Source organism: Pelophylax lessonae (assembly GCF_965119305.1).
Source record: "Pelophylax lessonae genome assembly, chromosome: 4".
Lineage (NCBI taxonomy): Eukaryota > Metazoa > Chordata > Amphibia > Anura > Ranidae > Pelophylax > Pelophylax lessonae.
The window spans coordinates 268,541,808-268,565,948 of NC_138771.1; the positions used below are offsets into that span (position 1 = coordinate 268,541,808).

A 24,141-nucleotide genomic window follows, 5' to 3' on the forward strand; every position below is an offset into this window, starting at 1 on the left:
TGTGGCACTCTGCAGTGATTGGGGTACAATGCTGTGGCGCTCTGCAATCATTGGGGGACAATGCTGTGGCGCTCTGCAATCATTGGGGTACAATGCTGTGGCACTCTGCAGTGATTGGGGGACAATGCTGTGGCACTCTGCAGTGATTGGGGGACAATGCTGTGGCACTCTGCAGTGATTGGGGGACAATGCTGTGGCACTCTGCAGTGATTGGGGGACAATGCTGTGCCACTCTGCAATCATTGTGGGACAATGCTGTGGCGCTCTGCAATCATTGGGGGACAATGCTGTGGCGCTCTGCAATTATTGGGGGACAATGCTGTGGCGCTCTGCAATTATTGGGGGACAATGCTGTGGCGCTCTGCAATTATTGGGGGACAATGCTGTGGCGCTCTGCAATCATTGGGGGACAATGCTGTGGCACTCTGCAGTGATTGGGGTACAATGCTGTGGCGCTCTGCAATCATTGGGGTACAATGCTGTGGCGCTCTGCAACCATTGGGGTACAACGCTGTGGGCGCTCTGCAATTATTGGGGGACAATCCTGTGGCGCTCTGCAATTATTGGGGGACAATGCTGTGGCGCTTTGCAATTATTGGGGGACAATGCTGTGGCGCTCTGCAATTATTGGGGGACAATGCTGTGGCGCTCTGCAATCATTGGGGGACAATGCTGTGGCGCTCTGCAATCATTGGGGGACAATGCTGTGGCGCTCTGCAATTATTGGGGGACAATGCTGTGGCGCTCTGCAATCATTGGGGAACAATGCTGTGGCGCTCTGCAATCATTGGGGGACAATGCTGTGGCACTCTGCAGTGATTGGGGGACAATGCTGTGGCTCTTTGCAATCATTGGGGTACAATGCTGTGGCGCACTCTGCAATCATTGGGGACAATGCTGTGGCGCTCTGCAATTATTGGGGGACAATGCTGTGGCGCTCTGCATTGAAAGGGGCATGCACGCTGAACTCTGCATTGAAGGGGGCACAGTACAGTGTTTATTGCATTGAAGGGGGCACAGCACATTGTTCATTGCATTGAAGGGGGCACAGCACAGTTGCATTGAAGGGGGCAGGCACGCTGAACTCTGCATTGTGGGGGCACAGCACAGTGTTCATTGCATTGAAGGGGGCACAGCACAGTTGCATTGAAGGGGGCACGGCACAGTGTTTATTGCATTGAAGGGGGCACAGCACAGTGTTTATTGCATTGAAGGGGGCACAGCACAGTGTTCATTGCATTGTGGGGGCACAGCACAGTGTTCATTGCATTGAAGGGGGCACAGCACAGTGTTTATTGCATTGAAGGGGGCATATCACAGTGTTCATTGCATTGAAGGGGGCACAGCACAGTGTTTATTGCATTGAAGGGGGCACAGCACAGTGTTTATTGCATTGAAGGGGGCACAGCACAGTGTTTATTGCATTGAAGGGGGCATAGCACAGTGTTCATTGCATTGAAGGGGGCACAGCACAGTGTTTATTGCATTGAAGGGGGCACAGCACAGTGTTTATTGCATTGAAGGGGGCACAGCACAGTGTTTATTGCATTGAAGCGGGCATAGCACAGTGTTCATTGCATTGAAGGGGGCACAGCACATTGTTCATTGCATTGAAGGGGGCACAGCACAGTTGCATTGAAGGGGGCATGCACGCTGAACTCTGCATTGTGGGGGCACAGCACAGTGTTCATTGCATTGAAGGGGGCACAGCACAGTTGCATTGAAGGGGGCATGCACGCTGAACTCTGCATTGTTGGGGCACAGCACAGAGTTCATTGCATTGAAGGGGGCACAGCACAGTGTTTATTGCATTGTGGGGGCACAGCACAGTGTTCATTGCATTGAAGGGGGCACAGCACAGTGTTTATTGCATTGAAGGGGGCATAGCACAGTGTTCATTGCATTGAAGGGGGCACAGCACAGTGTTTATTGCATTGAAGGGGGCACAGCACAGTGTTTATTGCATTGAAGGGGGCACAGCACAGTGTTTATTGCATTGAAGAGGGCACAGCACAGTGTTTATTGCATTGAAGGGGTCACAGCACAGTGTTTATTGCATTGAAGGGGGCACAGCACAGTGTTTATTGCATTGAAGGGGGCATAGCACAGTGTTCATTGCATTGAAGGGGGCACAGAACAGTGTTTATTGCATTGAAGGGGGCACAGCACAGTGTTTATTGCATTGAAGGGGGCCCAGCACAGTGTTTATTGCATTGAAGGGGGCACAGCACAGTGTTTATTGCATTGAAGGGGGCATGCACGCTGAACTCTGCATTGTTGGGGCACAGCACAGTGTTCATTGCATTGAAGGGGGCACAGCACATTGTTCATTGCATTGAAGGGGGCCTAGCACAGTGTTTATTGCATTGAAGGGGGCACAGAACAGTGTTTATTGCATTGAAGGGGGCACAGCACATTGTTTATTGCATTGAAGGGGGCCCAGCACAGTGTTTATTGCATTGAAGGGGGCACAGCACAGTGTTTATTGCATTGAAGGGGGCACAGCACAGTGTTTATTGCATTGAAGGGGGCATGCACGCTGAACTCTGCATTGTTGGGGCACAGCACAGTGTTCATTGCATTGAAGGGGGCACAGCACATTGTTCATTGCATTGAAGGGGGCCTAGCACAGTGTTTATTGCATTGAAGGGGGCACAGAACAGTGTTTATTGCATTGAAGGGGGCACAGCACATTGTTTATTGCATTGAAGGGGGCCCAGCACAGTGTTTATTGCATTGAAGGGGGCACAGCACAGTGTTTATTGCATTGAAGGGGGCATGCACGCTGAACTCTGCATTGTTGGGGCACAGCACAGTGTTCATTGCATTGAAGGGGGCACAGCACATTGTTCATTGCATTGAAGGGGGTACAGCACAGTGTTTATTGCATTGAAGGGGGCACAGCACAGTGTTCATTGCATTGTGGGGGCACAGCACAGTGTTCATTGCATTGAAGGGGGCACAGCACAGTGTTTATTGCATTGAAGGGGGCATAGCACAGTGTTCATTGCATTGAAGGGGGCACAGCACAGTGTTTATTGCATTGAAGGGGGCACAGCACAGTGTTTATTGCATTGAAGGGGGCATAGCACAGTGTTTATTGCATTGAAGGGGGCATAGCACAGTGTTCATTGCATTGAAGGGGGCACAGCACAGTGTTCATTGCATTGAAGGGGGCACAGCACAGTGTTTATTGCATTGAAGGGGGCATAGCACAGTGTTCATTGCATTGAAGGGGGCATAGCACAGTGTTTATTGCATTGAAGGGGGCATAGCACAGTGTTCATTGCATTGAAGGGGGCACAGCACAGTGTTTATTGCATTGAAGGGGGCACAGCACAGTGTTTATTGCATTGAAGGGGGCATAGCACAGTGTTTATTGCATTGAAGGGGGCATAGCACAGTGTTCATTGCATTGAAGGGGGCACAGCACATTGTTCATTGCATTGAAGGGGGCACAGCACAGTTGCATTGAAGGGGGCATGCACGCTGAACTCTGCATTGTGGGGGCACAGCACAGTGTTTATTGCATTGAAGGGGGCATAGCACAGTGTTCATTGCATTGAAGGGGGCACGCACGCTGGTCTCTGCATTGAAAGGGGGCATGTACCATCTCCTGTACCATGACCTGTGACATGCTTATACCATATCTGTGCCATGCCTATACCATCTCCTGTACCATCACCTGTGCCATGCCTGTACCATGACTTCAAAGTCACGCAATTTTTTACTGCGTTTTTTGACGCGAAGCAATACCGATTACATTTTTCTTTTTGCGCCCCCCCAAAAATTTTGAGCACCAGCCGCCACTGGTACCGAACTGTTCCAACACCGTCCAATGTGGTACCAGCAGTGGAAAAGCAAACAGGGCCAAGCAGGGCCGCGTAGAGCCGAGACGGTTCTTGCAGTGGAAAAGTGCCAATAGACTCTCCCAAGTAATAGTAAGAATAAATCAGTACCTGGTGTAGAGTAGCAGCTGGAAGTTCAGTTTTCTTCTTGAGCAGAGAAGCTGCCTTTCCTGTGGGTGCAGTAAGTAGAACACGATTAGGATCACTGTGCTCACAGGAAGGGATCATGGCATTAAAATCCCACTCTTCTGAAGCATCTATGTCATCTTCAAGGGCTTTGCAGGCATTTTCAATTTCGTTCTTTTCTTCCTGCATAACAGCTTTAAACACACGACTTACTACCGTGGTCTTTCCACATCCACCTTTTCCACTTATAATGGTCACGGGGTTGGCCAGAATCATCCTAGCTGCTTTTTGCTGCTCAGAATCCAGCTCTGTTACATGGTTTTCTTCCGTAGAACAGTCATTTATCTGTAAATTCCTAATCTGCTCATCACTAAATTCATGTACAAGTGTTTGACTACCTAAACAGAACCCATTTTCCTCTCTTTGAGAAGTATGGTCACCACCACGTACATCATTTCCTTCCACCTTTGGATTCCGGGGCTTTTTCATTGCCAACTTTGTAATGAATTCTGCAATATCTACCTCATAGAAGTAATAATTATAAAGGAAAACTCGGTCCTGCTCAATCACCACAATTTTCTCATCTTTGAGAAACCGGACTGCTTCCCAGGCGCTCTCAGCCGACATTTCTTTAGAGGCCGCTTTGGTGAGGGCAGATTGTTCCACGTAAGTGTCACCCTGACTCATGCATTTCCTCTTCAGCTCATTGTAGACATGCAGTGCATTTAGCTGCAAGTCAGGGATCTTTCCCAGGAGGTTTTCATCACACTGTAGGAAGCTATCCAATGTTGCCTCACATCCACACAGATGGAGCTCCCTATAAAGGAACTAAAACACAAAAAGGAATGTCTAATGTACATTTGATTAAACAATACTTTCCAACACCAATTTTAGATGGTTCTAGTGAGGAGTCAAATGATGTAAAATGACAAGGCTTTATTGTTTTTTTTTTTTGTTTTAATAGCTTGTTGCTTTAGCTTGTCCCCCAAATGTACTAGATCATTGACCATTTCAATACTGGGCACCTTCACTTCCTTCTTGCCCAGGCCAACACTCAACTTTTTAGTGCTGTTGCAATTTGAATGACAATTGGGCGAACAAGCAACATTGTACCCAAATTTAATTTTATCATTTTTTTGAGACAGACAGAGCTTTGTTTTGGTGGTATTTGTTCATCACTAAGGTTTTTATTTTTTGCTTAATGAAAAAAGACTGAAAATATTGGGAAAAAAAATAAGCTTGGTAAAAAAAAAAATTAGCAATCAATAGGATTTTTGTACTTACCGTAAATTCAATTTCTATGAGTTTGACGGACACAGAGCTCTATATTCAGAACAATGGGGTTATAGCTCCCCCGACAGGAGTAGGACACTAGGCAGAAAAAAAAAAGACTCGTCTATGCTTATGGGCAGTCCTAGCCGGTATACATCCCACTATCTACTATAGGCCTTCAGTTTAGTAACAAGCAGTGTCAGAAGTATCAAAACTCCATAGAGGGGTGAGTGCCGTGTCCATCAATGAACTCAGAAAAATGGATTTTACAGTAAATACAAAAATCGTATTTCCTCTTTCGTTCATTGATGGACACAGCACTTCATATTCAGAACCATAGGGACGTCCCCAAGCAGTGCAGGGGTGAGGGGTGGGACAGCAAACAAATCCCAAGGCTAAACACAAAAAGCCAACCAGGTAACAAGAGCTCAGCAAACAACAACTGGAGCCCAACCTGAACAATACGCCCCCAAAGAGGGAACAGACTCTCTAAACCACAGCCTGCAAAACCTTCCGGCCAAAAGAAGCATATGCAGACGCCAAAACATCCACTTTGTAGAACTTAGTGAAAGTGTGCACCAACGACCAAGTGGCTGCCTTGCAAACCTCTGCCACTGACGCCTGATGACAGAAGGCCCAAAAAGGACTAGGCGTCTAGAAATGGTTGCAGAAGAAGCAGACAGTCTTTTCTTGGCCCGTCTGATTACAAACAGTGAGTCTGACCTCGGAAAAGACTCTGTGGCTGCCAGATACACCCAAATCACATCCAGGGCATGCAACGCAAATTCCTTGGGATAAGCGGGCCTGAGACACAAAGGCAACACAACGTCTTTATTCAAATGGAAGTCAGAGACCACCTTAAGTAGGCACAACGGGCGTGGACAAAGAACCATCTTCTTTATGGACCACGAAGTAGAGGGTAATACAAGATAAGGCTGTTTAGACACCCTGCAAGCAGAGGTGATAGCCACCAAAAAAGCCACCTTCTGAGACAGCGTAAGCAGGGGGATCTCCCGAATATTCTCAAAGGGAGGATTTTGGAGAACAGAGCACCAAGTTCAAATTCTACAGCGGTGGAAGAGACCGCATCGGCAGAGTCAGGTGTGGAACCCCTTGAATAAAAAAGAACGCACCAAGAAATGCGTGGCCAAGGATTACTAAAAGAAGACTGCCAAGGCAGACACCTGGCCCTTGATGGTACTGAAGGCCAACTTCTGTTCAACACCTTATTGAAGGAAGGTCAAAATCTGAGCCACCTAAAAAGAACGAGGGTGAACACCAATTGACTCACAGCACGAAATGTACGCTTTCCACGTACAATGGTAAATCTTTCTAGGAGGTAGACTTCCTAACCTTCAGCTGCGTCAGAATCCCCAACACAGGCAAACCGCTATCCTTCAGCACCTGTCTTTCAACAGCCAGGCCGTCAAAGCCAGTAAATTTAAAGCAGAATGGAAAATCAGCCCTTGGGTCAGCAGGCCCTCCCTGAGAGTTAGTCTCCAAGGGATGTCAGCAACCAAGGGCAGCAGGTCGGCGTACAAAGACCAGCGAGGCCTGTCCGGGGCCACCAGAAAGACCAGAATCCCTTCGGCCTCTATCCTGTGCAGAAGCGGCGGAAGAAACTTGAGGACGGAAAGCATAGATCAGATGATACTGGCCCCAGTGGGCCACCAGAGCATCTGTGGCATCCACCAGAGGATCCCGTGACCGTGTCACAAACCTTGGTGCCTTTCTGTTGAGCAGAGACACCAACAGATCCACCTCAGGGGTGCCCCATCGCAGACATAGACTAAATACCTCTGGACAGTGGTGTATTTAGGTTTTGTGCTGCCCTAGGCCTGACTAAACTTGTGCACCCCCTAATTTAAATATGACCCATCCCTTCCTGTAAAGGCCACACCCCTTCCTGTTTATGACCCACCCTGTCATCTGTAAACCACAGACCATAACCACAGTGTATCAGTGCCCATAAATGCAGTTTTATCAGTGCCGCCTAATTACTGCTCATCAGTGCAGCATATCAGTGTGACCTCATCAGTGGCCATCAGTACAGACCCATCAGTGGCCACCAGTGCAGCCTTATCAGTACCCATTAGTACAGCCTCATGTCACGGGATTAGTAAGATTACCCCTTTCTTTTAAGATATTTGGACTTGTGTTTGCTGCCACTGATTGTAATCCTAGGATTATTTCACTTATTTGTATAATAAATGGCAGCAAACACAAGTCCAAATATCTTATAAGATTGGAGTAATCTTACTAACCCAGTGACATATTGTGATAGCACATGAGGTGAGTGGGTCCAAAATGTTGTTCCCATCATATACAATTAAAAGTCTTAATTGCATATGATGCAATTCAATATGCTCGCTCAAGGACAAGGATGTTTAAAGAAATAAAATTATATGATGCCTGCCATACCTGGGGGCTGAGGAGGCTGCAGTGCCACACTTATTAGCATTGGCGGCCCTTGGGCCTGTTGTATTAGGTGTGGTCGGCGGCCTGCGGTCTGTCCGAATGTCCTCACCCGCCAGTATTTTCATAACGGCAGGTAGCAGTGTGACCGTTTAATGGGGAGTGCCAGACTGGTTTGCCTCCTGAACCCTGCCCTCCCCGCAGGCCGGCAGGGACCCCTTTTTCGTGCGGGAGCCAGGAGGAGGCTGTTTTTTTTTCATGCAGGGAGCAGCTTTTTTTTTTGCTGCCCCCCTGCAAAGTGCCGCCCTAGGCCTGGGCCTTGTTGGCCTAGGCCAGGATACAGCACTGCCTCTGGGCGAAGGAACCACTCCCCTCGGTCCAAAGTCTGCCGACAGAGGTAGTCCATCTGCCAATTTTCCACACCTGGAATGTGTACGGCAGAGAGGGCAGGAAGGAAGTGTTCTGCCCACCCGAGAATGCCGGCTACTTTCAGAGCTGCCAACACACTTTTTGTTCTGTCCTGGTTATTGACATAAGCCACCGCAGTGGCATTATCTGACTGGATCCGTACCAGGAGCCCCGGAGCCAATTTATCCAGTGATCAATGCACAGCCTGATCGCCCGAAGTTCCAAGGCATTGATCAGTAGCCTGGATTCTTCCAGTATTCAACAACTCTCAGCAGAACTCAGTCACAGGGCACCTCCCCACTCGGACAGGCTGGCATCTGTCCAATACAAGGGGAGAAAGGATTTGTCCTGCCGAAGATTCGGAGAGCGAAGCCCCCAGACCAGGGAACCCCTGGTTTCCCGGCTCAGCTGAATCTGATTGTCCAGAGACGGTGGACACTTATCCCACTTCACCAGAATCTCCCTCTGGAGAGACCCCGTATGGAACTGTCTTGAAGGTAAACACCATTAGGCCCAAAACTGGCATGCAACTTCGGAGGGAACAAGACCTGCAGGACAGCAACAGGTGAATCGCAGCATGCAACTTCTGGAGTTTGTCAAGAGGAAGAAACACATTGGCTAGAGCTGAATACAGAGTCAGACACAGATAATTCAGTTTTTTGGAGGGAATCAGGGCAGACTTCTGGTAGTTTAGAAGCCAACATAACTCCTTCCAGGTCTGTATAGTGATCTCTACATTGTCTGTCTATGCAGATGAGGACTCCGGTCATCCAGGTAGCCCAGAACAGCAATCCCCCGCTGACATAGCAATACCAGAACCAGGGCCTACACCTTCATGAAGACCCAAGGAGCAGAGGCAAGACTAAAAGGGTAACGCCACAAACTAATAGTGCTCCTAATAGTGCCACAGCAAAGCAGAGGAAACGCTGGTGTCGGGCACATATTGGAATGTGCAAGTAAGCATCTTTGATGTCGATAGAGGCTAGAAAATCCCCCTGATGTAGGCATGCCACCCCTGTGCAAATGGACTCCATTCTGAATTTTTGTACAAAGCAGTTCAGGGCCCTAAGGTCCAGAATCAGATGAACGTTGCCTTCCTTCTTTGGGACCATAATCAGGTTTGAATAAAAAAATTGAAAACCGTTCCGATACTGGAACCGGGACTACCACTCCCTGAAGCAACAGGTCCTGCACTGCCCCGAAGAGAGTTTTCAGTCAGTGCAGGGAATGACGCATGTTGGAAGGAAAGAACCTTTCCGGATGGCAAGAACAAAACTCTATCCTGTAACCGAACAGAATTACTTTGTGGACCCACTTGTCGTTCACCAAGGAGGTCCATGGGCCCGGAAACCAATTAAGACGTCCCCCTACCCCTGGTATGGGTGAGGGCGCATTTTCATGCTGAAGGAGCCTTGTCCGCGGATGGAAAATCCTGCTCTCGGCTTGCCAGGCCAGGGCCACTTGAAAGGGCTTGAAAGGTTTTGAACCATTGTCAGTGGACCCTGAGGGACAAAAAAAAAAAAATTTCTGTGTGCCGAGAAAGAAGGGCACACTGCGACGAGGCTCTCTTTTTCCTACCCACACTGCAAAAGAAAAAAGTGCTCTTCCCTCCCATGAGACTCCCATGAGAGGTAAGTCAGTCAGAGATTCTTTTTTTTTTTTTTTTTTTAAGTTTGGTCTGCAGACCAACACTTAAGCCACAACACATGCCTAAGCACCATTGCCGAAACCTATAGCTTTGAAATCAAGTGTTAGTGTTTGCAACACCAGGGCAATGGCCAGGACTGGAACGTAGTGCCGAACCTGCAATGGTGAACATATTAAGGGCCACAGACTCCACCTATCCATCAGCCGGATCTTTCAAGGCTGGGGATTCCGCTACTGGGATCATGGTTGCCTTGTTTAACCTGGAGACAGGGGGTCCACCACTGGTTGGACAGTCCACTTCTTGAATAGTGACTCTTCAAATGGGTACCTAACAGCAAAGCATTTAGGAACCACAAAGGGACGTTTTGGGCACTCCCAATCTTTGTGTTGTAAAGCTGGTTGGTCTGTGCTGGACAGGGAGTCTGTACTAAAGGGAGTGGTCTGGGGGGGGGGGGGGATAGGGGATGTTAAAGGAGACCCCTATCGTAAGAAATATGGCTGTTTTTACCACCTGCCAACCACTCCCCCTTTAGCTGCAGTGCCTTGGGGGGGGCGTACACACACTGTGGTCACGATGCTTTGGTTCGTGGCCACAGAAATAATTCTAGGTCTTTACTTATTATTGGGGGCTTGCTACTAAATTTCTTTTTCTATAAATAAGAAGGCACAACCCTACCCCCGGAGATCTTTGATCTCCTCCATGTTGTTGAGGTAGATCTCCACCTCCTAAAATTAGCACAGCAGGGGAGATCGCTGTACTATTATCGGAATAAAATTATAATAATGGTGTGTACAAGGTTTAATACGTACATTTCTGCCCTGTTGACTCTTCCTTCAACCAACCTATTTTATGAGGAATGGGTACACTACCTTATCAAAGTGGGTGTAAAGTCTTGTTTTTTTTTTTAGTTATAAATAACAAACATGTTATACTTACTCACCCTGTAAAGTGGTTTTGCACAGAGCAGTCCAGGTCCTCCTCTTTTCCGGTCCCCCTTTGTCTCTCCTAGCCCCTCCCTCCAGTTGAGCCTCTCATTGGCTCATTGATTTTGATTGACAGTATCGGAAGCCAATGGCGCTGTGCTGCTGTCTCAGCCAATGAGGAGGGGAGCCCTGGGCAGCCGAGACACTGCTTCAACATCGCTGGATCTACATGGGGCTCAGGTAAGTATTAGGGGGGTTGTTGCACACAGGTTTTTTTTTTATCTTAATGCATAGAATGCATTAAAGATTAAAAAAAAAAAAAAAAAAACTTCTGCCTTTACAACCACTTTAAAGTTGAACTCCAGGCAAACAATTAAAATACACAGTTGACATACATATATGAAAGCGGTTTCATCTGCCAAAAGATCTAGATTTTAGTCCAAGCAGTCCTAAGATTTACACAACTCTGCAACAGTCCTGATTGGAGGGGGGCCTGATTTTTTCTGTTGCAGTTTTACTTTCACTTACAGGTCTTCTCTTTACCCAATCCCTGTGACTGGGCAGGGAAAGGAGAAGCAAAACATTAAAGCTGTATTACACCCAAAAGCAAACATTATATTGCAGCTACCACTTCTTAGATGTGATGGCTGCATTAGTTTCCTTTTTAAGGCTTGCTTTCTTCTATTTTCATCTGGTGATCCAGGCAGTAAGTCTGTTTTTCAAAAGAACAAGCTCTCTTGCAGTTAGAAGATTTGAGACAAACCAGTTAACACCGACAGGGGGTACTTACAATGTGAAGTTTTTGTTTACCTTCACCCCAAAAGGAAAAAACAGTTTAATGTAACTGCTTATAAAGCTGGAGTTTGCCTTTAATTAGTGTATCCACATTTGCTAGAACATCCAACACTTCCCTCCCTCCTGACTGACAATGCTACTGTCTAAATGTGCCCCTTCGTCCAGAGTGGAGGGACTGTACAGGAAGTTTGTTACTGGCCAGATCACCAATTGAAAACAAAGGGAAAACATGCCTAAAAAAGTGCAGCCAACAGATCTAAAGATTGGCAGGCTGCAATCTATTACATTTTTTGGGTTTAAAAAATGCTTTAGGGAGTTCATCTCCTTCCTTGCACCTTAGCACACCCATGGCTCCATGTGCTGCTTCCCCCTCCCCCGGACCCCCCCCCCCCCTCATGAGTAAAACTAAGGTAAATATACTACCTACACACTGTATAAAAAGGTAAAAAAAAAAAAAAACCTTCAGCCTTATCCACTTTGCCCCTTTACATTCATCTTCCCACTCTATGTAGCCAATACATTAACCCCTTCACTGCCTCCTTCCTCTATGTTTGACCTGAACAGAGCCACTTTATCTAGTGCACTAGTCTCAAGCTCCTTGTTTAACCCCCAGTACCAGCATGTTTCTTCATTTCCAAAAAAAAAAAATTGTGGAAAAAAAAAAAATGAGATTACTTTAGGGTGTCTACTTTCCAAAAAATGGTCAGTTACAAAGTTTTCATACTGTTCTGGCATTATTCAAACAGAAAGGGAAAACTTTTCAGAAAAACTGAAAAAAACATCAGTTATTAAAAGAACACCAAAATAAAGTTTGGTCTCCAAAAAATATAGAATATAAAATTTATCTCGGTACAGTGTTGCATGATGGAGTAATTGGTAGTCAAACTTTCATAGCACTGAAAAATGGCCTGTTAATGAAGGGGCATGGCATGCTGGTATACAAGGACTGTGGACAATTTTGCATTTGATTTGGGAATAAAAGTCCCAGAGTCTGGAGGAAGAGTGTAGAGGCACAGAATCCAAATTGCATTAGGTCCGGTGTGAAGTTTTCACAGTCAGTGATGATTTGGGAAGCCATGTCATCTGCTAGTGGTCCACTGTGTTTTATCAAGTCCAAAGTCAGCGCAGCCCTCTACCAGGAAATTCTAGAGCACTTCATGCTTCCCTCTGCTGACCAGCTTCATGGAGATGCTGATTTCATTTTCAAGCAGGACTTGGCACCTGCACACACTGCCAAAAGTACTAATACCTGGTTTAATGATCATGATATCACTGTGCTTGATTGGCCAGCAAACTTGCCTGACCTAAACCCCATAGAGAATCTGTGGGGTATTGTCAAGAGGAAGATGAGAGACCCCAGACCCAACAATGCAGATGTGCTGAAAGCATCTGCATTGTTGAGTACATACTATACTGTACACGGACATACTTTTCCATAAGCAAACATTTGTTTTTAAAATCCTTTTTTATTGGTCCTATGGAATATTTGGAGATACTGGATTTTGGGGTTTTCACTAGCTGTAAGCCATAATCATCAAAATTAAAAGAAAAATGCTTGAAATATATCACTCTGTGTGTACTCCTCTAAATAAAATATATGTTTAACTTTTTAAATTGAATTCCTGAAATAAAAATCACTTTTTGACGATATTCTAATTTTATGAGATGCACCTGTAGTGTTGCAGGCAATCTACTTCTGACATTGGCTAGAAGGGATGCTAACTGACTAATATTGCTAGTGAACACAGTGATCAGTGATAATACTGTACGCTGTATGAATGGCACTGGCTGGGAAGGGGCTAACATCAAAGGGCAATTAAGGGGTTAACCCGTGTGCCCAACAAGTGTAATGGGTGCTGCTTTTACTAACAGATCTGCCTGCTTTTTCTCCCTGAATTTAGAGTTGATTTTAGGGAGAAGAATCAGACAGATCGCTGTCAGTGTACAGAGTTTCTGTGTGTTTGTCAACACAAAACTCTGTGCTGTGATTGACCATTGCTGATCAGCAGGTTTCAGTCATAAATCATTGGCTGAAATCTTCTCACAAACTCGTGCCGTGTCCAATCACAGCACAAGTCAGCAGAGGAGGTGTGCAGGCACGCTGCCAAATCAGGAAGTACATCCCAATATACGGGTACATCGCGGTGCCTGGCTGTGCCGCCCGCTCGCACTATATATACTGTGAGCAGTAGGTAAGCAGTTAAGGTAAAAAAACTGAATTTTTGTAAAATCTTACCTGTAAAATTCCTTTCTCTGAGTCCTCCGACAGTCGCCGCCTCTTCATATTCGTCACATATGGGGTATTAGACTTTGCTCCGAAGGAGTAGCTAGGCAACAGAATATGTTAACAATAAAGCTTTAACATATCCCACCCTCAAGGGGTGGTCCCCTCAGTCAATACCCTCCTACTTCCTGCAACCATATCTCAGTTTTAGTGGAATAGCAGTAGAGTATACATTCAAACCCCAAAAGAGGGGCGGGGGCGGCGACTGTCGGAGGACTCAGAGAAAGGAATTTTACAGGTAAGATTTTACAAAAATTCCGTTTTCTCTTACGTCCTCCGACAGTCGCCGCCTCTTCATATTCGTCACATATGGGGACGTCCCAAAGCAGTGCAAACATGAGGGGTGGGAAACGCATCCGCGCCGAAAGGCAACGCAGTCTCCACATCAAAGAAAGGAACCTTACCAAAGGAAGGAAACAGCAAAAATAAGTGCTCAACAGGAGCAACAACCCAGGAAAAGACAAAAAACCCAGGGGATACAAAAAACTATCCCAACAGCCAGGAGTCCCCAACAAGGGACCCTAGGGAACAGCCGCACTAGAAACCTTGCGGCCAAAGGAAGCATCCGCCGATGCCTGAACATCTACTTTGTAGAATTTTGTGAAAGTGTGCACGGTCGACCAAGTCGCCGCCTTACACACCTGGGCTACAGAAGCCCCATGACGGCAGGCCCAAGACGTACTCAGAGATCTAGTAGAGTGCGCCTTCACAGGCACAGGGGGAACCTTCCCCTGCAAGGCATAGGCCTGTTCAATGGTCTGCCTGATCCATTTGGCGATGGTAGAGGCCGAAGCCGCCATGCCCTTCCGAGGACCCTCTGGAAGAACAAACAAGGAGTCCGTCTTTCGAAAAGACTCAGTCGATTTAAGGTAAACCCTTATCGCCCGAACAACATCCAGAGAGTGCAATCTCATCTCCTTTGGATGTTTAGGCTTCGTGCACAACGAAGGCAAAACAATATCCTCGTTAAGATGGAATTCCGAAACTCGTTTCGGCAGAAAAGAAGGATTAGGTCGCAAGACCACCTTATCCAAATGAACAACCAGGTACGGAGACTTGCAGGACAAAGCCGCCAGTTCCGACACTCTGCGAGCCGAAGTGATCGCCACCAAAAAGGCGACCTTTTTGGACAACATAGACAACGAGATCTCCCTGATCTGTTCAAAAGGAGCACGTTGTAACACAGATAGAACGAGATTCAAGTCCCAAGGGGGCAAAGGATCCCTCCTAGGAGGAACCAGATGCCGCACACCCTGAATAAAGGTGCCAACCAAGGAGTTGGAAGCCACGGGACGTTGAAACAGAACGGCCAGCGCAGACACCTGACCCTTTATCGTAGCCAGCGCCAAACGCTGATCGACACCCGTCTGAAGGAAAGACAGCACACGGGAAACCGAGTACGTGCGGGGTGAAAACCCCCTGGACTCACACCAGGCAAAATAGGCCTTCCAAGTACGGTAATAAACCTTCCCCGAGGAAGACTTCCTCGCGTTGATCAAAGTATGAACGACCTCTGGAGAGAGACCCTTCTCCTTCAGGACCTCGGTCTCAACAGCCAGGCCGTCAAAGCCAGCGACTGTAAAGCAGGATGGTAAATCGGTCCTTGAGACAGTAGATCGTCTCGAAGAGGCAGACGCCAAGGGGCGTCGACCGCCAGATTCACGAGGTCTGCGTACCAGGACCGGCGAGGCCAGTCCGGTGCCACAAGAATCACCGTGCTGCGTTCCGAGTGTAACCTGCGAAGGAACCTGGACAGCAACTGAATCGGTGGAAACGCGTACATCAGCCTGTACTGATGCCACGGGGCCACTAACGCGTCCGACGCGTCAGCCCGAGGGTCGCGCGTCCTCGCCACGAACCTCTTCACCTTGTAGTTGAGGCGAGACGCGAACAGGTCCACATCTGGAAGACCCCACTTCGCGCACAACATCTGGAAGACAGCCGGGTGGAGAGACCATTCCCCCTGATCCAGGGTCTGGCGACTCAGATAGTCCGCCTGCCAGTTCTCCACTCCCGGAATGTGAACCGCCGTTATCGCCGGGACATGAGTCTCGGCCCAAGATAGAATGTCGGCCACTTCTCGAGCCGCTCGGGCACTCCTGGTGCCCCCTTGGTGGTTGATGTAGGCCACCGCCGTGGCATTGTCCGTCTGCACCCGAACCGGGCAGCCCTGCAGCCGGTCCGTCCAGCGACGAAGACAGAGCCTTATCGCACGCAATTCCAGAATGTTGATCGGGAGGGAAGACTCCCCCTCCGACCAGGTCCCCTGGGCGGACAGAACGCCCAGGACACCACCCCAGCCCGACAGGCTGGCATCCGTGGTGACTACCGTCCACGAGATCGGACGAAACGACTTGCCCCCGGAATCTGAAGATCCAGAGATTGAGGTCGCCCGTCCCACCTGGACAGGATCTCCGCTTGGAGACCCCGCGTGTGAAACTGCGCGAAAGGAATCGCCTCGAAGGCCGACACCATCAATCCCAGACATCTCATACACGTCCGCAGAGACGAGTGTGGAACGTCCCTGAGGGACCTGACTTCCTCCTGAAGAGTCCTGAGTTTGTCTTCCGGCAGTATCATTCCCAGATAGGGGAGACGAACCGACGGACTCAGTGTCGACTTTGGAACATTTATCGTCCAACCAAACTCCTGCAGAGTTTGCAATGTGACAGACAGGTCCTCCTCCAGACCCTGTCTGGTCGCAGACCGAACCAGAATGTCGTCCAGATACCCCAGGACAGAAATGCCCTGGGCCCTCAATAATGCCAGAACCGGTGCAAGCACCTTGGTGAAGACCCGCGGAGCCGAGGCGAGACCAAAGGGCAACGCCACGAACTGGTAGTGATCCTCCGCAATGGCAAATCGAAGGTATCTCTGATGACCCTCGAATATGGGGATGTGAAGGTACGCATCCTTCAAATCGATGGAGGCCATGAATTCCCCCGGAACGAGGGCAGCCACCACCGAGCGCAGGGATTCCATGCGGAACTTGCGAACCCGCACAGAGCGGTTCAGAGCCTTCAAGTCCAGAATCGGACGAACCTTGCCCTCCTTCCTGGGCACGGTGAACAGATTGGAATAAAACCCCCGAAATCTGTCCCGATGAGGCACCGGAACCACCACTCCCTGAGCCCTCAGGTCCCGCACCGCCAGGTGCAGATCCCGCAGGCGCTCTGGAGACAGTTGAAGATTTGAGGGAAAAAATCTGCTCTCCGGCCGAGAGAGAAACTCGATCTTGTAACCAGATCGAACGATTTCCAGAACCCATCTGTCCCGCACACGGGCCAACCAGGGCTGAAGAAAACCGAGCAAGCGTCCCCCCACCCCAAAACTGGGTGAGGGCGCCCCTTCAGGCCGAACTGTTATGGGCTGCAGGTCCGGATTGGCCGGACTTCTGTTTCCCAGACCAGGGCTTCTTCTGAGAGCCTTGGCCTTTGAACGGTTTGCCCTTGTAGCGCGGCCGAAAGGCACGAAAGGACCCCTGAGGGGGCCGAAAATTCAAGTTAGACTTACCGGTAACTTGTTTTCCAATAGTCTTTCAGGACAGCACCTTAGAGAGATGGCTCCTCCCTCTCCTCATCAGGAAACACCCCATCCACCAGATTTTAAAAGGAGGCTTCTCCCACCATTCATCAGTTTGTAGAAGAGTACCTCCGGCCCATGCTGGAACACATAAACAGATATGGTTAATCACAGCAATACATTTTATACAATAGGGCGGGATCCTCCTGCTGTCCTGAAAGACTATTGGAAAACAAGTTACCGGTAAGTCTAACTTGAATTTTCCCTAAAACGTCTTTCAGGACAGCACCTTAGAGAGGATTATCGAGACTTACTCAATTTAGGGAGGGACCACAGCTTGCAGGACCTTTCTGCCAAAAGCCTGATCTTCAGCTGCCAAAAGGTCCAACCTATAGTGTCTTACAAATGTAAAGTAGCTTGACCACGTAGCCGCTTTGCAGATCTGATCTGGAGTGGCACCAGCTTTCTCTGCCCATGTAGTGGCTAACGCTCTAGTAGAGTGAGCTCTGATCCCCTGTGGGGGAGACAATTTCATTTGGGAGTAAGCCTCTGAAATAGCGGATCTGAGCCATCTGGCTATTGATCCTTTTGATGCCTGGCGACCTTTTTTGTTGCCAGAGAAAAGAACAAAAAGAGAGTTTGATGATCTAAACTCTTTAGTAACCTCCAAGTAGTGTATAAGAACCCTTCTTACATCTAGGTAGTGAAAGCTTTCTTCCTTATCTCCTGATGGATTAGGGCAGAAGGTAGGTAACACAATTTCTTGTGAGCGGTTTCTCGTTGAAGCTACTTTTGGGAGAAACCCTGGATCCGTCTTGAGAATTATCCTGTCTGGATATATGGACAAGAAAGGTTCGATAGCTGATAAAGCATGTAATTCACTGATTCTTCTTGCTGATGTTATTGCCACCAAGAAGACCGTCTTGAGGGTAAGGTTTTTTAGTGTAACCGTTTCTAGTGGTTCAAAAGGTTCCTTTGTGAAGGCCTGAAGGACCACCGACAAGTCCCATTTGGGGAAGCTTCTGACAGGCACTGGTCTGGAGCGGGTAAGGGCCCTGAAGAATCTGATGATTAAAGATTCTGAAGAAATGGGCCTTTCCAAGAATACCCCCAGGGCTGTAACTTGTACCTTGAGGGTACTTACTGCCAAACCTTTTCCTGCGCCCTCCTGTAGGAACTCCAAAATTGAAGTAATACTGTTCAATTTTTGATCTTTCGATTCACACCAGGTATTATATGTCTTCCAAACTTTTGCATATATATTCCTTGTGACTTTTTTCCTACTGGAAAGTAGAGTAGCAATTAATGCGTCTGAAAATCCTTTCCTTTTCAGCAGTTGCTCCTCAGATACCAGGCGGTGAGCTTTAGCTTTTCCACTTCTGGATGATAGACTGGACCTTGAAGCAGTAGGTCTTGACGAAGAGGGAGCTGAAAAGCAGGTTTGACTGATAGTTGAAGGACAGTCGAAAATCAAACCCTTTTGGGCCAATAAGGTGTGATCAGGATCACTGAGGCTCTTTCCATTTGGATTTTTCTCAATACCAACGGAATGAGCTGGAAGGGGGGGGAAGGCATACCCCAACCTGAACCTCCAGGGATGTGCCAGGGAATCTACTCCCAGAGAGTTGTCGTTTCTGTGGAGTGAGAAGTAAAGTGGAAGTTTTGCGTTTTCTTTCGTTGCAAACAGATCCACCTCTGGCTTTCCCCAAGTCTTGGTTATCAACATGAAGACTTCTGGGTTCAAGCTCCATTCTGCTTCTCGGATCTTCTGCCTGCTTAAATAATCCGCCACACTGTTTAGTGTACCTTTTAGGTGGATTGCTGACAAGGAAAGTAACTGCCTTTCCGCCCATTGCAGAATTTCCGTTGCCAAAAGCTGTAGGGTTTTGCTTCTTGTGCCCCCTTGCTTGTTTAGATATGCCACTGTAGTGGCGTTGTCTGAAAGGACTTGAACATGAGTCCCCTGAAGATTTTGAGAGAAGGCAGTTAGGGCTAGGCCGACTGCCTTTAATTCCTTCCAATTTGAGGATTTTCTTGTCTCGGTCTGAGACCAAACCCCCTGTGCCAGGTTTTGGTTCCAGTGGGCTCCCCACCCCCACCTGCTGGCATCCGTTGTTAACCTCTGGTCTGCCGGGAAGGACCAGGCCAAACCCTGAGACAAGGTTATCTGATTTCTCCACCACCAAAGGGACCTCTTGACCTTGGTGGGGATTTTTACCTTTAAGTCCAAAGTCTCTGGATTGTGATCCCAGATTCTGAGGAGGAAATATTGGAGTGGTCGAAGATGCAGCCTTGCCCATTGGACAGCTGGAATTGATGCAGTCAGGTTTCCAAGGACTGACATGATCTCTCTGATCGACCACCACTGATTTGTTTGTAGCCTTGCTACCAAATTCTGTATTTTGACCTGTTTGTCTTCTGGTAGGAAGATTCTTTGTTCCACAGAGCATAACTGAAACCCTAGGAACTGAACCCGCTGAGCCGGTGTGAGATTCGATTTCTTGATGTTCACTATCCATCCCAGAGCTTCTAGATGACCTCTTGCCTTGTGCAGGTCCTCTTGAAGTTTTTCCTTTGACGGGGCAAATAAAAGCAGGTCGTCCAGGTAAGGCACCACAGAGATTCCCTGAAGGCGGAGGGGAGCTAGACACTCTGCCATTACCTTCGTAAAAATACGAGGGGAGGATGATAGCCCGAAAGGGAGTGCTTTGAATTGGATATGGAGCATTTCCTTTCCCAGATTTACTGCCAACCTTAGGAATCTCTGTGAGTGAGGGGCAATAGGGATATGTAGGTAAGCATCCCTTAAGTCGATTGATGCCATGAAGCATCCTTTTGTTAACAGGGTTCTGACTGTAAGAATTGAGTCCATTCGAAACTTTTTGTACAGAACTGACCTGTTTAATGGTTTCAGATTCAGTATAAGACGAAAATCCCCCGATGGTTTCTTTATCAAAAATATGTGGGAATAAAATCCCTGATGTTGTTCCTCCACTGGAACTGGACAGACAACTCCCTGTCGCCTCAGGTCCTTTAACAGGTCCATCATAGCCAGGGCTTTTTCTGCATCTCTTGGGAGGTTTGTGACAAAGAACCTTTCGGGTGGCGTCTCTGAAAACTCTATGTTGTAGCCTTGGGACAGCATACCCAGAATGTATTGATTTTCTGTTATGGCTGCCCAATAGGGGAGGAATTCCCTCAATCTTCCTCCCACCGGCAATGTCTTGTCATTGTGTTTTGTTGGTTGACACAGGAGGATGGAAGAGAACACCTCCTTTCCCTTTGGGTTTTTGTGTCGACCAGTTTCTTCTCTTCTCCTGGGGTCTGCTATTTTGCTGAGCTTTTTGAGGTCGAAAAAGCTTCTTTGCTGCCTGTTTCTTCTTCACAGGAAAAGACTTCTTTTTGTCTGCTGTTCTATCTAGAACAGAGTCTAGCCCAGGCCCGAATAGTAGATCCCCTTGAAAAGGAAGTCCACACAGCTTATTTTTAGAAGCTGTATCTCCAGGCCATGTCTTTAACCAAAGAGCCCTTCTGGCTGAGTTGGATAAAGCTGCAGATCTTGCTGTCATCTTCACTGACTCTGCTGAAGCGTCAGCAATGAAGGCTATGGCCGTGGAGAGCGTGGAAAAGGAATCCAAAATTTCCTGTTTAGGTGAGTCTGCTGTGATGTGTGCTTTTAGCTGGCTAAGCCAGTATTCCAAATTCCTGGACACACAGGTTACTGCCATGGCAGGTTTCAGACTCCCCATGATGGATTGCCAGGATCTCTTAAGTTGCTGGTCCATCTTCTTATCCATGGGATCCCTCAGTATTCCCATGTCTTCAAATGCTAGGTCTGTTGACCTAGAAACCTGGGAGAAGGCTGCATCAATCTTTGGCATCTTATTCCAGGGAGCTCCTGGGTCCTCATCAAAAGGAAATCGCCTTTTAAAGGCTTTAGGGAAGAAGGTTTTCTTTTCCGGATCAGTCCACTCATGTTTAATTGCATCTGAGATGGTCTGATGCACTGGGAAGATACGGCCCTTAGGCTCTTCCAAGCCTGCATACATTTTGTCATGTAGGGACAGTTCCTTCTTTTCCTCCTCTAGACCCAGGGTGATGTAAACTGCCCTCAGGAGACCATCCACTTGCTCTAAGGATAGTTTGTATTTAGTGGGCCTGTGTGCCCCTCCCTCCTCTTCTTCCTCTGAATCCTCCTTGGAATGTGAGGGAGAATTATCTCCTTGGGTGGAAGGAACCCCTTCTGTCCCCACCGAAGGAAGCAATTGTGAACCCTGAGAGGACAGTGAGGCTGATGGCTGACTCAGGGCAGGGTCCTGTAGGGATGACCGAAAAGATTGGATGGTAGCATCCAATTCCTTCCTTACAGATGCGACTAAATCGCCACAAACTGTAGATGCTTCTTCCTTTACTAGTGCATCAATACATCCCTGGCAAAGTGTCTTTTTCCAACTTTCCGACAACTTTGCTTTGCATGAAGGACACTTTCTCTTGAAAACAGTTTCAGAGCTTTTAGCCTGGAAGACATGAATGGGAAAACATACACATGCTTCTTAAAAGTCAGCCTGATTCTCAGGGCCACCAAAGGTGCACAGAAAGACATTTAAAGGGAAGTCCCATATGCCCTGACAGGCCCCCAGCCACCGGGGGGAAAGATAAAAGGGATGGAGAGAGACCCCACAGTAAGATAGGCCATATAAAGATACCCCTTACCTGGGCCTTACTGGTGCCTGTGCCTGTCCCACTCGCTGAAGAAGCTTCCATCGCTTGGCAGCGGTATCACCCGTGGCTTCGGTACCGGTTCCGGAGACCAAAGCGCACCTGCACTGGACCGGATCCGGAATAAGGCACCAGCTTGCTCCTCCCTTCTTCCTCTGCGTCCGGCGGAAATGACGCCATACGCCCCCTGCAGAACGCTGCCCTTTCCGGAACCTCACTTCCGGTCCGGACGAGCGTCACTCGATCCGGAGAAATGGCGGCAAATTTGAAAAAAAAGGCGGCGGACCTAAGAAAAATCGTTCCGCTCCTCCAAGATGCCTTCCCAGGGCTGTGCTCTGCGGGGTCTTGACTCAGCCTAGAGCACTGAAGAGGAAGAAGGAGCCCATGCACTGCAGTCGGTCGCGTGAATGGGAGAAGCAATCGTCTCCAAAAAAGGGTAGGTGGACGTAGGAAGCCCGGTCTCTCAGGATAGCACCTTAAGAGCCCAGCTCCCCACAGAGGTGTTCCTCGGCCGGAGGAAACACAAAAACTGATGAATGGTGGGAGAAGCCTCCTTTTAAAATCTGGTGGATGGGGTGTTTCCTGATGAGGAGAGGGAGGAGCCATCTCTCTAAGGTGCTGTCCTGAAAGACGTTTTAGGGAAAATTAGCATGCTTCTTCCCAGAAGCCCCCTTAGCCTTGGGGAAATGGGGCAAGAGAGTGCTCTTACCCCCGGTGATCCCCTTAATCAACACATCCAGGGACTCCCCAAAAAGGCGAGACCCATCATAAGGCAGATTGGCTAAGGTCTTACGTGAAAATTGGTCCACCGACCAACATTTCAACCAAACCAGGCGGCGAGACAACACCGCCACGCTGTGCACGCGTGCAGCCAACGGAATCAGGTCCAGGTCCGCATCACACAGATACATGACACCCTGGTGGATCTGATCCACCATATCCAGGGTCGCCGCCGAGGCCGAATCGGCCACCAGGACGCGCCTAAGCATCTGCGTCCAACTTGCGAACGCCTGGGCCGCCATGAGAGAAGCAAACAGAGCCTTAAGCATAGAACCCGTAACAGAATAAGTATGACGGGCAAGAGACTCCAGTCTCCTATCCGTGGCATCACGGAAAACAGGGGAACCCTCTGCAGGAATCGCAGTGGCTTTGTTCAAAACCGCAATTGCATGATCCACTGGCGGAGGCACACACCACCGTTCGTCAGTGGCAGGCGAGAAAGGATAACGCAGCTTGAATTTACTTGGTACCGCAAAAGGCTTGCGCAGATCGCGCCATTGATCCTTAACAGCGCGCTGAAAATCAGCATTGCAGGGAAAAACCTGCGGCGTCCTGCGTTTCCTCTGCGTCCCATAAGCCGCCAAGGCAGCGGGGGGACACACTTCGTCCTGCAAACGTAGCGTCTGCTTAATGGAAGCAATCAACTCATCCATGATTGCAAGCTCTTCAGGCGAGCCAGGGGGAGAATTATCAACCCCCTCCCACTAGATCAAGAGAGGAGCGGGACCCCGATAAGGAGGTCCCTGCCAGAACAGCCCCATCACCTTCACCCTCAGAATCAGAGGACAGAGCAACTCTGGGCCGTTTAGTAGATTGAGCAGCCACCAGCATTTGCACCTGGGCAGCAAGGCCAGCCACAATAGTGGCTAAATCCCCCCCTGGGGGGGAAACAGCGGTCCCCTGGCTTTCCACCAATACTGTAGGAAACTTGCCCTCCTGAGAATCCATTGCCCCTGTAATGCCAGACAACCAAGGGTTAACTGCCCCCTTTCAGCAAGCGCGGCAAGCGCAGCCCACCGCACCACACTCAGGCACAATGAGACCCCCACAGGGAATATACAAACTGAACACAGGCAATGGATAGCAAGAACAGAAGGATAAAACCTGAGGAGACCCCGCTGCTGCTGCTGCCTCGATCGGTGTTCCTGGAAAGAGGAAGTGATGCTGCCAGGGCGCTCTATGTAAGCCTATGGAGGCTACAAGAAAATGGCCGCCGTGCATGTAAACCATGCGGCCGGAGCGGGCGCCGGTAAAATGGCGTCGTTTGGCGCCGAAAACGCCGCTCCACAGTGCATAAAAAACACACACATTACATCCCAATATAAGGATACATGTTAGATCGCCGCAGCGATCGCTGTATATGCCCAAACATGCCAAGAAAAAACATGCCCCACAGCACAC

The 24,141-nt window shown here is 48.5% G+C and overlaps 1 protein-coding gene across 1 annotated transcript in view; it reads right to left on the minus strand.

Annotated features, from left to right (window-relative positions):
- The window catches only part of HELB (DNA helicase B), a 102,427-nt gene that overhangs the window by 63,313 nt on the left and 14,973 nt on the right, over positions 1-24,141 (minus strand). The window contains exon 4 of the mRNA XM_082253546.1: positions 3,960-4,802. Coding sequence (XP_082109672.1) covers positions 3,960-4,802 — 843 coding nt within the window. The remainder of the gene's footprint in view (positions 1-3,959; positions 4,803-24,141) is intronic.